Consider the following 15210-nt stretch of genomic DNA (forward strand, 5'->3'; position numbering starts at 1 on the left):
AATATCCCTGATGAACGTAGACACAAAACTCCTCAACCAAATACTAGCAAACCAAATCCAACAGCAAATCCAAAAGATATTACACCATGATCAAGTGAGATTTATCCCAAAGGCACAAGGATGTAAGGATGGTTCAACATACATAAATAAATAAACATGATATACTGCATCAACAGAATGAAGGACAAAAACCATATGATCAGTAGATAGTGTGTATTCTCCAACTCAGCTCCAATTAAAATCCTTATTCTTTTTTTTTTTTTTTTTTAGATTATAAAAACTTCCTCTTTAATCAAGGCTTTTAACATGAACAGATTTCTTGAATAAAATGGAAAGTTTCCAGTACACTGAAACATAAATCCACAAGTCACCATACATACAACACCCGGCAGGAAAAAAACAAAAACAGCAAGTTTACATGATCTCTGTTAACAGCCATGGTCTCAAACTCAGATGCTTCCTCCATCTGCCAAGTGTGTTCTGGATACAGAGCACATCGTGGCTTCTGGGGTCACACTCAGCTGAGGCTGTGGGTCCACAGAGCACTCATCTGGCTAGGCTATGGTGGTGGTGGCTCTACTCAAGAAGCAAAGCAGTTACCAGCACATTCAAACAGTGTATTGAACATCTTTTAAATATCAAAGTGAGAAACAAGAAGGCAACATAATAATATTATCACAAAGATGTTAGGAAGTAAGGACAGCTGTGTAAAGCTTGAGGCTGAAAAGTAGCTTGCCAGCTTCATTTCTTTGGCTTCTTGGGTAGTGGGCGCCGGAACAGCAAGATGTGAGGTTCTGGTTCATGGATCATATAATGGACCCATCCCTGACTCTGCTGAACGCCAAGATTCCTCCATTCAGATTCAGACATCAAATGAGTTTTAGGGACCAGCTTGGCTATGTCCTTGGGCAGCACGACATGTCGATACTCAAACTCCTCGTCATCGTATTTGTCCGAATAGTAAATCTGTTTGTGCGACATGATCGCTCGGTTTGCTAGCCTTCAGCCCCGCGCCGCCAACCTCCAAGCAACTCTAAAATCCTTATTCTTGTTTCTTGTTTTATATCATCTTTCCCTTGTATTTTTAGTTATGTTATTTTGCTGTAGTTTATGTATCTTTGTAAGCTGTTTTTATGAGGTGAGGTATGATTATACAATGTCAAACAGTTCTTCTAAAAACATGTTTTTAAATTATCACACTATTACAAATGCATCTTGTGAAAGATTCAAATATGAAAAGTTAAAGCTCTATTGGACTTAATACAACTGCATACACTTGTCAAAACTCATTGAATTATCCATTTAAAATTGTAATTTTATTGTAAGGAAATTATGTCACAATAAAACTGATTTTTTTTTTTTTTTGGAGCTGTAGTCTCGCTCTGTCGCCTAGGCTGGAGTGCAATGGCGCGATCTTGGCTCACTGCAACCTCCACCTCCTGGGTTCAAGCGATTCTCCTGCCTCAGCCTCCCGAGTAGCTGGGACTACAGGCACACACCACCGTGCCCAGCTAATTTTTGTATTTTAGTAGAGATGAGGTTTCACCATATTGGCCAGGCTGGTCTTGAACTCCTGACCTTGTGATCCACCCGCCTCGGCCCCCCAAAGTGCTGGGATTACACGCATGAGCCACCACGCCCGGCCAATACAATTTTTTCGAAAAGTTAAAGTCCTCTTTCCTCCATAGTCTATCCGTATTTCAGCATTTCAATAACTCTGAAAACCCTCCTAAAGTCTCCTGATGCAATTTCCTTTAAAAGACACACTCACTCAGAGCTTAGCCTTCAATGAAGAGAAAAGAGCTGCCAGTCCACACTTTTGCATTATCCTTCTGTGCAATCCACACCAGTCACCAAACTTCCAACTTTCATCAGCTTTGGTTGCTCTCCAGAGACCTTTCTCAAATTCTCTCTAACAAGCTTCAGGGATGGGACCAGACAAACTTCTTCCCCAAACAGAGATCTGGGTTTCCTTCCTCCTGCCACTATTCCTTCTTGTAGAATTTAGTATCATGTATTTAGTATCATACCACAGGACTTCTGAGCTGGCAAGGAAGGCAGACTTTTCTCTATGTCTGAGGGACTGTGTGCCTAATGAGAATGAGCATAAGAAAAACTCACTGCAGATACAAGGTATTTTAACATACATATGTTATCAACAGAGAGAAAAGCACTATGTGGAAAATGTGATAAATGAAAATCTTTCATTCTGTAGGCATTTCTTTCTAAAAAGACAGCATTTTAGAGAAAGGTTAGCATTTCATAAAACTTGTATTTCTGTCATCTAGGGGAGTTATGCCTGATTTTCCTTCATATGAGAGCTATTTCTCTAAAGTGCCAGGTATTTTACTCAATACGACATTATTCTGAATGATTTTAGGTGACATTTTCTGTTCAAGGACATAACAATTTAGGAATAGATTTTCTCTCCCTGCCCTCATGTAGGAACTGATATCTGGTGAACTCCAGACAGAGGCAGTGTTCTCACAGTATATGGATTACCTGCATCAGAATCACACTATGTTCCCAGTCTTGCTGAATCAGAATTTCTTGCTGTGAGCCCCAGGAATGGGATGTACATTTTAAATGTGTACTGTGTGTGATTCTTGGGTACATTAAAGTTTGAGGACCACTAACTTACACTATTCAAATTAATATGATCTGGCTGGGTGTGGTGGCTCATGCCTGTAATTCCAGCACTTTGGGAGGCTAAGGTGGGGGATCATTTGAGGTCAGGAGTTCAAGACCAGCCTGGCCAACATGGGGAAACCCCATCTCTACAAAAAAAAAAAAAAAGAAAAGAAATAAGAAAATTAGCTGGGCATGGTGGCACGTGCCTGTAATCCCAGCTACTCAGGAGGCTGAAGAAGAATTGCTTGAACCCGGGAGGTGGAGGTTGCAGTTAGCTAAGATTGTGCCATTGTACTCCAGCCTGGGCGACAGAGCAAGACTCCGTCTCAAAAATAAATAAATAAATAAATATATATATATACATATAAATATATATATATGACTGGTAGTAGCTGAACTTTATTGAGTTCTTATCGTTTGCCAGGGTGTGGATAAAAAAGAAATGAGTGGTTAGAAAACATACAAAAACTGTAATAGATTCAGCACTTTTCTTTTAGCTCCTAAATTGTTTTCTGTTGTTGTTGTTTTTGGAACCCTATAACAGTGAGTCACTTCTGAGTATGTGGTCACAGGTTTAAACTTGGTCCCACTTCAGGACAAGATAAAGGGAATGGCTGTTGTAATCTATCTCCAAAGCTACCTTTAACATTTGCAGACAGATAGTGTGGTGAGTAATATGGGGACCCAGCAGCAGCAACAGAACCATAATTGAGAAAATGAGATTTAGAAATATTCTTAAAGATTATTGGACAAATACAACATTTTGAAAGATGAAAACAGGGAAAAACAGTAAGTGATTAAGAGCAGGGCAATGGTAGTGGGATGGTCTTGCAGGAGGGTGGTAGCAAATTTAATGTGTTTCTTTTGCATGTCAGTATTTCTAAGGATGATCCAAATTCTAGTATTGTGTCATGTAGTGGGGAAGTTTTCCCCAGAGGCTACAGAATAATTCACGGTCAAAATGTCACTTCTAATTTAGTGTCTATGTTTCACCCTATGCTTTATTAACCTTCAGCCAAGCAATAGGATACTTATCAACACCTACGGCATTTAATACATGTGATTTCCACAGAGAAACAGTAACCCAAAACTCAAACCCTCCTCCTTTCAGCTCAACTGACATGTTTCCTAATCCCGTCAACACCAAAGGTACTGGTGTTGGCATGGCTGAGAGTATCACACAGGTCATGCTGTGATGTATGATCTCAGCCCATGAGACAGAAATCATCCTTTTTTTTTTTTTTGAATCTTTTGCCAAATCAATTCAGCCAAGAAACAATCTGACACTGCTAGAGATGGAAGGCATGCAAATGTTTTTAAGGTGATTTTTTTGGTGGGCCTTGAGAGAGAGTAAACACATGAAAATAAATGGAAAAGGGTAAAGGACAGACTCCAGACTTGAGTGAGCACTGATTCCACTGCTGCCAGTGGAAACTGAAATGGAAGCCAACCCCGTTAGTGTCTTACAAGCTTAGGCATCAGATGCCTACCAGAGCTGCTGTCATATCTGAGTACTGCTCCATTCCCAAAATGTGAATCTAGGTCAGTGAAATCCAGCAACATTTGCCCACCAATTTTTGATGGTTTGTTACTTTGTGGATGAGGACAGCTGAATTCATGGTGACAAGGAGAGTTTAAACTCTTTTCCAAAAAGTCTACGAAAGGCACACCATTGTGGTAGTTATTTCTGAAGTCATTTTGTTCATCATTGTCCCCTGGGGCACAGAACAGGAATTCTGTAATTATCTGCCAAAGTGTTGATCTGGTCCCTTTTTCTCCCTCTAAAGTCCATCAGTCACGATGTTCTGTTACTTCTCTAAGTGGGCCTCACTTTCCGCACTGCCCTTTCCACTTTCACAGCTACTTTCCTAATACAGATCCTCCACTCATTTATTCATAGACTGTGCTGTGCAATGGCATCAGCTAGTTTTATTACTCCTAATCTTTATTCCTGTTAAATCATTACAGGAACCGTGCCAGACAGATCTTTCTGAAAAAACACCTTCAGCTTCTACTCCTCTGCTAAAAAAAAATCTGTGTTGTTCCCCACAGCCCACAGATAAGAAAACCCCAGTTTCATTGGCCAAGATCATTTGAAGCAGCCCCAACTTGTATCTCTGACCTTCTCTCTCTCTGTTTCCCTGCATACAGCCCCCATTCCAGCCATTGGCTCTTGATTATACTGTAGACACTCCCCCAGACTGTTCTGTTTGTAATAACCACCACTCTTCTGTGCCAACTATGGCTTACGTTCATTTAGGTGAACTCAGACTTGGAGTCTTGCTTCTGGTTGATCACTCCGTCTCCAGAACTCCTACCACCTCTCCTAGGACCCTGAACCATTTATTAGGCACTTATGTTGTGTTGCACGGTGACAGTTTTTATCTTTTAATGTTCTCTCTTGTTGCTCCAACTAAATGGGAGCAGCCTTGAGGGCAGAGATCATTTCTCATCCGACTCAGTATCCCTGTGCTTGGGATAGTATCTTTCATATATTAATAGTTGCCGCTCAGTAAATCTTACCACTGTGATGTCTTTTCAATTGCTGTTTTAAAAGTCTTTTTGGAGAAGAGACAGTAATAAGAGGTTTTGAAAATCTTAGCTACTTTTCCTATCAGAGTTTTAGGTATGAATTAGAAAATTATGTTTTTTAGATATCCAACTGAATAGTTATATATGTAACTGAAGCTTCTTCTAAGAAAACAGAATGAAGTTGGAATCTTTCTGTGGTTTTCCTCAAACAAGCATAAAAACATTGCTAAGCACAAACAGATACAAAGATGTTCCGGCCGGGCGCGGTGGCTCACGCCTGTAATCCCAGCACTTTGGGAGGCCGAGGTGGGTGGATCACAAGATCAGGAGATCAAGACCATCCTGGCCAACACGGTGAAACCCTGTCTCTACTAAAAATACAAAAAAATCAGCCAGGTGTGGTGGCGGGCGCCTCTAGTCCCAGCTAGTCAGTCAGGAGGCTGAGGCAGGAGAATGGCGTGAACCCGGGAGGTGGAGCTTGCAGTGAGCCGAGATTGCGCCACTGAACTCCATCCTGGGCGACAGAGCCAAAAAAAAAAAAAAAAAAAAACCCGCCAGAAAACAGATGTTCCATCACTTCCAGGCACTGAAAGGACAACATCACATTAATAGATTCTACAGTGAGCCCACTCTAAAATAATCCTTACCGCTAGTGCTTTATAATTATATGGTTGCTACTTTTTGCCAAGTAGTTGTTCACTCCATCCTAGGTTTAAGACACAGTATTTCACCTTGACTGGCTGTTATGAAATTTCCAACGGGAAGGAACAACACTTTCAATTCCTAGTGAGGCTGATTCAACTTTGTTTTTTCAAGAAGAGAACGAGTATAGGAGATAGGGGTCACACAGGGAGAGCTGGAGGCAAAGCCATAATGCCAATCCATGAAATGGATTCTAAGTTCTCTGCTTTGTCCTCATGGGCATTTTGAACCTGTAGGCAATTATGCTTCTTTAGTAGAATCAACATACGATTATTTTAAAAAGTAAGGTATTCTCTAATATCAGTAATAGTGGGAAGTTTAACTTTTTTCCCCCCTTTTTGGCTATATCTTCACACAGTAAGATCAGGTCCTGTTGTTAGGTTTCTCTCTCTCTCTCTCTCTCTCTCTCTCTCTCTGTGTGTGTGTGTGTGTGTGTGTGTGTGTGTGTGTGTTGGGGGAGGAGGTATGGAAACATGAGTCAAATGCAAGCTTCCTGTTCTCAGAAAATGATAACATTAGTGATTTTGGTAACTTGGAATATTTTAATGAGGAATTTTAGCATGTCAAATGGATTAAATCATGGCATCCAAATTATTACCCAGTTAGGTATTATATTTCAAGTTTATACAATGTTGAATTCTGGGCAGGAAAAACCTAAGAAGTTTCTAGCTTTCTATGGCTTTAATTTGAATATTTTCTTTACTTTTACTGATAATGTAATCGGGATATGTTATTTTGCACCTATATGAAAAAAGGTTGGCTTCTTCAGGTGCACATTATTCGGGATTCTAAGCTAGGTACTTTTGGAAGTTGCAGGTATCCTTGAAAGCAGTGGCTCTCAACTTGGCCTGTGCATTAGACTCACCTGTGGAGCTTTTAAAAAATGCAGATGCCTGGGTTCCATACCAGACTCAGAACATGAGCATTTTCTGCGATAAACCCAGGGTAGAGTGTTTTCAGAAAGCTACTCAGATGACTTTAAACCACTTTCTCACTAGGAACCAGTAATTTAAGGTCACTTACAAGACTTGTTCTTTCAGAAGCTAGAGTCTTGGATTGAAAGGCCCCTTATGAGGCTATGTGGCCAACCATCCAACAGATGATTACCCCTACAATATCCTATAGAGTCAGTTTAATACTTTTTGATGGTCTAGTATATAGTGGACAGGATGAACGGCACTTTTAAATATAATTTCTTCCCTTTCCCCTTTCACATGTTCTTGAAAGCCCAAAAGAAAAAAAAAAAAAAAAAAGGCACATTATTCCCTTTCTCCTACTTGGCCAAGTTTGCCTTCTTCCTGCCTTGGGACTAATGCTAAAATTCAGCATGGCTGTTTTGGTGTCATAGCTTCAAATTATTTATTGGCTTATTATGCCAAAACATTTTATTTTGGCCACCCTAGCCTTGTTGGCATACAGCTCTGGGAATATTGTCAGATGAGGCCACTGCTGCCAGGAAAGGGAGCATAAACAGTTGTTAAAAATTCAGAGGCTATTTGGTTTTGTGTTTTAATTTCTTAATACACGCATGGCAGATTTAAAAAAATCATTGTTTTGTGGAGCTGGTGAATACAACAGCCAGATAATAAGACAAAATTAAACCTACAATGGGATTGTCAGTATGCCTTTCATAGCAGAGATCCAAAGTGGAAAATCTTGTGGCTACATACTATAATTCCCTGTGACAACAATAACTAAAAATGCGAAGTCTTTATTTTTCCATTTCAATCACCCTGCTGATATGAGTTAGTTCTCATTCTGTCTTTTGGGTTTTGCTAGTTGTCATTAAAGGAAATTCCAGGCAATAAAAAACATACAAAATCCAAACACATTAAGGGTTTTTCCATCTTCATTTTTATATGCATCTATAAAATAACATGGACATTTTTGGACATAAAAGCAATGCTGCAGCTGAGTCAAAACAAGAGGAAATACAGTCTGAGTGATCTCTATTATACAGTTAGTCATTCAAAAGAAAACCAGGCTGTGTGCTATGCAATTTAATACAAAGCAGCTCTTGTCTTCATTCAAGGAATCTTACAAACTCAGTTAGTTATTTCAGGAAGTAGATAAGAAACCTAAAAGACATTTCCATTGAGATGCATTGTGAGCATTTTAATTTAAAATTACAAGTCTATTGAAAAACCACATACTGTATTTAAGCTCCATTTACATGACAAAGGCACAAAAAATGGAGTGGTGATCTCATAATTATTTTCTTACCACGTCCTTGTAGTATTTTTATTAAAAGTATTTTTAGGTAATAATTTATTGTGATACAAAAGAACAGAATTACTAATTTAAAAAAAGTCCACCAAAGAAAACTATAGCTGTATCCCATAAACATACACAAATGTAATACATGAAAAAAATGAAAACAAAAACAAGACAAAACAACAAAAAACTGCTCTCCCACGGGGTTAGGAAGGTGAGGATGCTCCTGCTGCTGCCCAGCCAGCAGATGGCACAGTCCCCCAGCTGGTCCGTGCTGCAGTCCCTCCCAGGTGGGGTCAGCAGCTTCCTCCTCTGAACAGTTTCAGGAAAGTTTTAGCTAAAGGTTACCACCTCCCCTGACTTCCCTCCCTCTTTCCCTTCATCCTTCCTCCCCTCCCCTCCCTTCATCTTTCCTTTCTTAAGAAAATTTTTTTTTCTCCAATTGACTGGAAGAGTGAATGCTACCAAGGAGGTCAAGTTAAAAATCATTACTGAGAATTACTGTGAGTCCCTCCTGAGGGCAGATATTACAATCTCTCCTCCTGTGAAGATAGCATGTAATTAATCCAGGTTTTTGGAAAAGAAGGCAATTTTGGATCTAGAAATAGAACAAGGTGAGATGTGGTATAGATTTACTCTTTCTTATGTCTTTTTCCTCCTTAAAAAAAAAAAAATAAAAACAGAGTAGTCTATGGAAAAGACAGGCATCATGTAGATGGTAAAGCAGGGGGTTAGGAGTTAGGCACACTTAGTTATTGGAGAATTATTTCTGCAAGTCAATCATAGCCTACTTCCAACAATGTAACATATATATTTTTCCTAAACTTTAAAAAATTAAAGTATAACATACAAAGTGTAATATATAAAGTATATATATAAAGTATAACACACAAAGTGGCCCTCTGGACCATGACTGCCTCCCTTCTTCTTAAAATATTATTCTGACAGCTAACAGTAGAGAGTAGCTTTGCCTCTTGTTTAATTATGTGCATGAAAGGCTAGAATATGTATTCTTTGGGGGTTGGCTTCTTTTGTTCAAATTATGTTTTTGAGCAGCATTTCCAGCTTTGGAATAACTGGAGTTCTCATCTTAGAGAAGGCAAACATTCCTTCTGGAAGAGTACAAACAGGTCTAATGCCTGTGTATGAATTAATTTATCTTACATTGCTTTTTTTTTTTTACATGTAGAGGGGTATGAAGGTGATGATACAAAGTCGGGAGAAAAACTATAGAAAATGCAGGTTGCTCTAAAAACTAATTTGGCCTAAAAGTATTTCTAGGATCAGATTTGCTGTTAGGTATCTAGCATTTGTTCAAACCAAACTAACTTCTAATAACTTTGCCATATGGATGGTAAAATGCAGTAATAATGTCTTCCTTTCTTCTTTCCCTAGATTGGTACCCTGTATTAAATGTGTTCTGGAGGCCAGGCGAGGTGGCTCACGCCTGTAATCCCAGCACTTTGGGAGGCCGAGGCAGGCAGATCACTTGAGGTCAGGAGTTCGAGACCAGCCTGGGCAACATGGTGAAACTCCATCTCTACTAAAAATACAAAAATTAGCTGGGCGTGGTGCCTGTAATCCCAGTTACTCAGGAGGCTGAGGCAGGAGAATCTCTTGAACCTGGGAGGTGGAGACTGCAGTGAGCCAAGATCAAGCCACTGCTCTCCAGCCTAGGCAACAGAGTAAGACTCCATCTTAAATGAATGAATGAATGAGTGAATGAATGAATGAATGTGTTCTGGGCTTTTTAGCTGAGAATTGCTAAGCTCTTCCTAGATGCATGATTTCATTTAAATATACAATGCATACACTATTAAATCTACTATAATCTCGACTGGCAAGATGATTATCTCCATAAGAATCTACTTCATTAACCAAGAGCAGATTGCAACCCATTACAAAGTATTTCAAATGCAATAAAACCACCCAGAAACCGTTGGGGCTCTCAGCTTTACCTAAATATGTAAGAAGTAGATTCTGAAGGAACCAAGTACTCAAAGAGCAGTGACAGAGGTGAGAAGTAATCAAGCTTTCAGTGTGTAACACAGGAAGGCACAGTTCACCTCTGTTTAAGTAATATGCTGGACTTCTCTACAGAGGAAAGAAGGTTTACAAGGGAAAAAATAAATATCTGGTACCAAACTCACACCTTTCCTGAGACTGCTCAGATCTTGGATACCAACAAAAAATGGAAAGTCAGGAGGTAGGTGGAGAGACACGGAAGGAGCAGACAAGCTCAGCTAGAATCAATCTATGGCAAAATAATTAGAAAAGGTTTTCTAAATAAAAAAGAAGATTTAGTATGGAGTGGGGTGGGCAACTGAGGCCAGGGGAATCAGGGTCCAGGAAACTTGTTTCTGGAACTGTAAGATCCCACTCAAAATGATTATTTCATCAGGTCTCAGTATTTTGAACTGTAAAATGGGAAAAACAAAACCAATCACACTTTTATCACTTGTAAGCGATATATTTGTATCTATTCTTCTGTCTTCCTGCCTGTCTATAATAACATGGAGTATTTATATTTCTATGCTAGTAGTTAGCAATTAATAATTGACCCATTATTAATTTTATTGATGGTTGTAATATAGAAACCAAACTACTCTCAAATAAATAAAGCAGCTGAGTTCATCCAAACCTGAGTTTCACCAACCCATTTCCAACCTGTGACTATTTCCTTAGGCAGAGCTCATTATTCTCCAGATCAGTTTGTCCTCTTATTTTCACTATAAGGTAACAGGACATTTTTGATGCTAGAAACATGGCAGGTGGGCAGTCACCAAATCCACAGGCCTGTGGTTTAGGCAGTACATTTGCTGATGGAAAATGCAATCTCCAACGAATGCCTTTCTAGCTACTGAGGATTATTTATAGGTTCTGACAAGTAGAAAAGGAACATCATTATTAACACTAACTCGAATGAACTCTACAGGGAGGAGGACTATAAAGGCTTCATAGGATGCCCTTAAGAGATGTGGTCTGAGAGAATCTGACCATGGGAAGGGAAAGATGAAGAGAGAAATAGGAGTGAGTTGCCAAGCCATGCAATAGGACTTAGGGCTTGGGTTTTTTGTTTTCCCTAGGTCATCAGTGGTCCTCTTTTCTAACTGCAGGGTCTTCGTTTTCCAATGTTGGTCCAACATCTCTGAAACAATGCAGGGCTTTCTCCTCAAAGACCTGCTGGGCCCAGATTGCTCCCTCACGGTGATAATCTTGTCTTCCTCACTGTTAAGTTCCTACTTCTTCAGACCTCACCTGCCCCTTCCACTTGTACCTCTAGAAACCCACTAGAAACTCCTTTATGAGTTGAGTTGGTTTGCTCACTTTGCTCAGTCTTTGCTTATGCCATGTCCCCACCTGTAATTTTCTCTCATTGAATTCTACCCTGTCAAATGCCATCCATCCCTCAAGACTCACATCTAGTCTCATTTTCTCTACAAAGCTTTCTCTGAATATCTAGGCCTCAGGGAGCTCCTCCTTTTCCTCTGAACTTTGAAGAGCAGTTAGGGCCTGTATCATATAACGTAGTGCTAATTAGTCATATTTGATTACCTTTTATTTTGTTATGTGTTAGTCTCGCTAGACTATTTGAGTTAGAGACCTACTGAGGTAGGGACCAAACGATTTGAGTTAGGGACCTAGTCTACCCAGAATGGCAGAAGGGGCCACTTTTTCTAGTTGGTCCACCCAGAAGGAGTTCTTTCTGCTAATTCACACAAATGCAAGGTATAGATCAGCTTAAACCCTCTCATCTTATAATCGATCTCAGACATATGCAGACCAGCCTTGCTACCACAGATAGATACCACAGTACCTAAGGAGAATAATCATCTTCCTACACCTCCTGAGTGACACCATTTATCAAATGTTTTCTTTCAAGACACCAGCTTTTTTTATATACAGGAAGTTGACATGAACTTCCAGATGAAGCAGAACAAAAGACATTCTCTAAAGTAAATGAACAAAAGCCACCACAATAAAAATCAAATTCTGAGACAGATTGTTCAGCAATAATTAATAAAAGCCTTAGAAACGGAATCAAAGATACAGTTTGGGAAGAGGCGGAAGAAAGGCCAGGTGAGCTAGCTGAAAGAGTGGCAGATAATACAGAGGGGAAATTTAGCTCAAGGCAATGATTGCTTCCCAGCCAAACAACCACGCTTGGCACTGAGGTAGAAGAGAAAAAACCTGAACGAGCCTCAGGGCCCACAGATTTGCTGTCTAAAAGGAACTTCCGGCTTTGGCCCTTTAATAAGTCATGCATGCTGGTATGCAGGACCAGCTGAGAGGAAGGGGCTGCAGTCCTGACCCACCATTTAGTATTAGCACTATGACCTGGGGCAAGTCACTTGATCTAGTTTTCTCATCTGCAAAATGGAGATAATACCATCTCTCTCATTCATTTATTCATCCCTTCATCAGACATTTATTAAGGGCCCACTGTGGGCCAAGTGCAAAGGAGCATAATGATAAGCAAAACAGACACAGTCTTTATCCTTATTGGGTGTCCGTATCATCTCACGGGGTTGAAGTTACAGAGAAGGAAAGGGAAAGCACTGCGCTGTAACAGAAGTTCATCTTCTTTATCAATGACTTCCACTCTTGATTTAGCTGTGTGACCTGGGCAAGTCTAATTTTCTTCTGGCAAGTCTATTATCTATAAAATGAGGAAATTTCCAGTCTTAAAATGTTATTATTCCAAATGCAAATGAAGAAATTAAGCTTTTTAGGTACTTCTGAATCAGGGCTTTCTAAAAGATTATTATGAAATAGTCCAGATGCAACAAAAGGATGAGAATAATATAACAAACCCTGTGCACCAACTCTCCAACTTAAGTGAAAAAACATTACAAGGAGCTCTATCTGGTGGCATGCCCTCTTTTCCCCTGAGGGATAATGGTGATGAGTTTGGTGTTTATTATTTTGAATCATGGCCTTTTTTAGGAAATCTGGTATGTAACTAAGAACAGTTCACCAGTGAAGAATTCTTCCTACACTTAGGTGTTCCTGGCTTCTAATGAATGTGAGGTCACAATAGTGCACATCACAGAAGCTCCAATACCTGCCTGTTCTCTCTCTGCCAACCCTGCTTGTTACTCCCCCTGCAGAGAGAATGTGAAAAACCCTGTGGCAGGCACCCCCACTGCATTTAGAAGGAGCACAGTTTTGTATTTACCTTAAGGGCCTTCTGTGCAGATTCACTAGACCCAATTGCGATCAGGTTAGGCCCAGCCATGCTGCAGAAACTCTTCAAATGCAAGCCATCTGCCACCGGCACTGTGGAGACTGCATAGTCCTACACGGACAATAGAAAAACAAGCAGTTTAGTATTGCAGAATAATTCTAAAACTGATTAAAAACTTCCCTGAACTACACCTACTCCTTGAAGGCTGTCAGGGACCTTGAATATTTGGAAGAAAAACTGGGACCCACAGGTTTGGATATTGCTAGTTAAATGAAGACTGCTTCTAAGAAGAGAGCGGAGTCACCAGATGTGTGACTGCTGCAACATCTTTGCTGGCTGTTTGATCTATGGAGTGGGCTACTCTGGGAGGGTGTATTTGAATATCCCGTGTAAACAGTAGCTCAGCTGGAGACTCACATCCTCACGGGGAATGGAGCATCTTGAGAGTTATATCCCTTCCTATGCAGTGCAGAGAGCCAATCTATTAATAATCAATAGCGGGACCTTAAGAGGATGTATGTGCAACACCTAGCACGGTTTCCAGCACACAGCAGGCACTCAAGCACAGGTGACCCCTGATTCCAATCTAAAAAAATCTGTATTTCATAAGAGTCAATTGGGTTTCCAGATTTTTTTTTTTCTTTTTTTTGAGACAGGGTCTCGCCATGTTGCCCAGGCTGGTTTGGAACTCCTGGGCTCACGCAATCCTCCTGCCTTGGCCTCCCAAAGTGCTGGGATTACAGGCGTGAGCCATCACGCCTGGCCTTCCAGATTTTTTTTTAAGTTGTTGATTATTCCAGGAACATCTGCCAGGTGGCTGTATAATTATACACTGGAAGAAGACAGAAAATGCCCATGCTAACTTTGTTGTTCTTGTGGTAGCCCAATGGAGCCGAATTATTGAGGAATTTGAATTTTATAGCTTATAAAACTTCTAGTAAATGTACAAATATTACGAATTATTGTACAAAGCCAGTGAAGCGTAAACACCATTACTCATGATATTGATTCAATGGGTCTATGATTATGTATTAAGTAATTGCTTTGTGCCAGGCATAAACTACCTTTTACCTACCTTAAAAGTATCAGCCAAGATTTCAGCACCTCGTTGATTTGTCCTTTTGGAAAGGCCCACAAAAAATTCTCTGCCTATAATAGATGTCATGGAACATAGTGAGCGGGTGGCACCAGGGACTGTACATCATTTCTTTTATCTATAAATAATGACTTTAAAGCATCACACAGTTTTCTCTTACCACAGAGGACAGCTTCACTAAAGAGACTACAAAAAATGATTTCAAACTACTGCCCTTAAGAATAAACTTTTTCAAATTTATAAGGGCAGAAAGTAGGATAGTGGTTTCTAGGAGCCATGGGGAAGGGTAAATGGGGAGTTATGGTTTAATGGATAGGAAGTTTCAGTTTGGGAAGATGAAAAAGTTCTGGAGATGCGTGGTGGTGATGGTTGCCTAACATTGTGAATGCTCATGCCTCTGAACTGTACATTTAAAAATGGTTAAAATGGTAAATTTTATGTTATGTATATTTTACCACAAGGAATGAAATTTTTATTTAGGCAATAATACAGTTAAACATATTGGTAATCTCTGGTCAGAAATTAAGTAATAGCAATGACAACTTAACAGTACAACAGTTCCTCAAATAACATCATTTTGCTCAACTTTGATCAGGAAAAAGAAAAAATCGATTCTGGGCTGGGGCCATGGTCTGCATGGAGTTTGTACATTCTCTCTAGGCCTGCATGGGTTTCCTCCCACATCCCAGAGCTGTGCACAGCAGGTGAATTTTCACGTTTACAGGGTCCCAGTCTGAGCAAGTGTGGGTGTGTGTGTGTGCCATGATGGGACGGTGTCCTGTCCAGGGCAGGTTGCCACCTTGCACCCTGAGCTTCCAGTATAGCCTCCAGCCACCCTCGATGACCC

The 15210-nt window shown here is 40.1% G+C and overlaps 1 protein-coding gene, 1 long non-coding RNA gene and 1 pseudogene across 10 annotated transcripts in view; 1 reads left to right on the plus strand and 2 right to left on the minus strand.

Moving 5' to 3' along the window:
- The window catches only part of LOC112619538, a 124057-nt gene that overhangs the window by 60874 nt on the left and 47973 nt on the right, over positions 1-15210 (plus strand). The window lies entirely within an intron of this gene.
- Positions 1-15210, minus strand: part of DDAH1 (dimethylarginine dimethylaminohydrolase 1) — a 254705-nt gene that overhangs the window by 18721 nt on the left and 220774 nt on the right. For all 8 annotated transcript variants that reach the window (XM_025377503.1, XM_025377516.1, XM_025377522.1 and 5 more), the window contains 2 exons: positions 14343-14416; positions 13259-13378 (listed from right to left, as the gene is read on the minus strand). In XM_025377503.1, coding sequence (XP_025233288.1) covers positions 13259-13378; positions 14343-14416 — 194 coding nt within the window. The remainder of the gene's footprint in view (positions 1-13258; positions 13379-14342; positions 14417-15210) is intronic.
- Positions 251-1028, minus strand: LOC112619533 (annotated as a pseudogene). Its single transcript, XR_003118246.1, has one exon. The product of XR_003118246.1 is annotated as a cyclin-dependent kinases regulatory subunit 1 pseudogene (transcript).

The sequence above is a fragment of the Theropithecus gelada genome, chromosome 1 (genome assembly GCF_003255815.1).
Source record: "Theropithecus gelada isolate Dixy chromosome 1, Tgel_1.0, whole genome shotgun sequence".
NCBI lineage: Eukaryota > Metazoa > Chordata > Mammalia > Primates > Cercopithecidae > Theropithecus > Theropithecus gelada.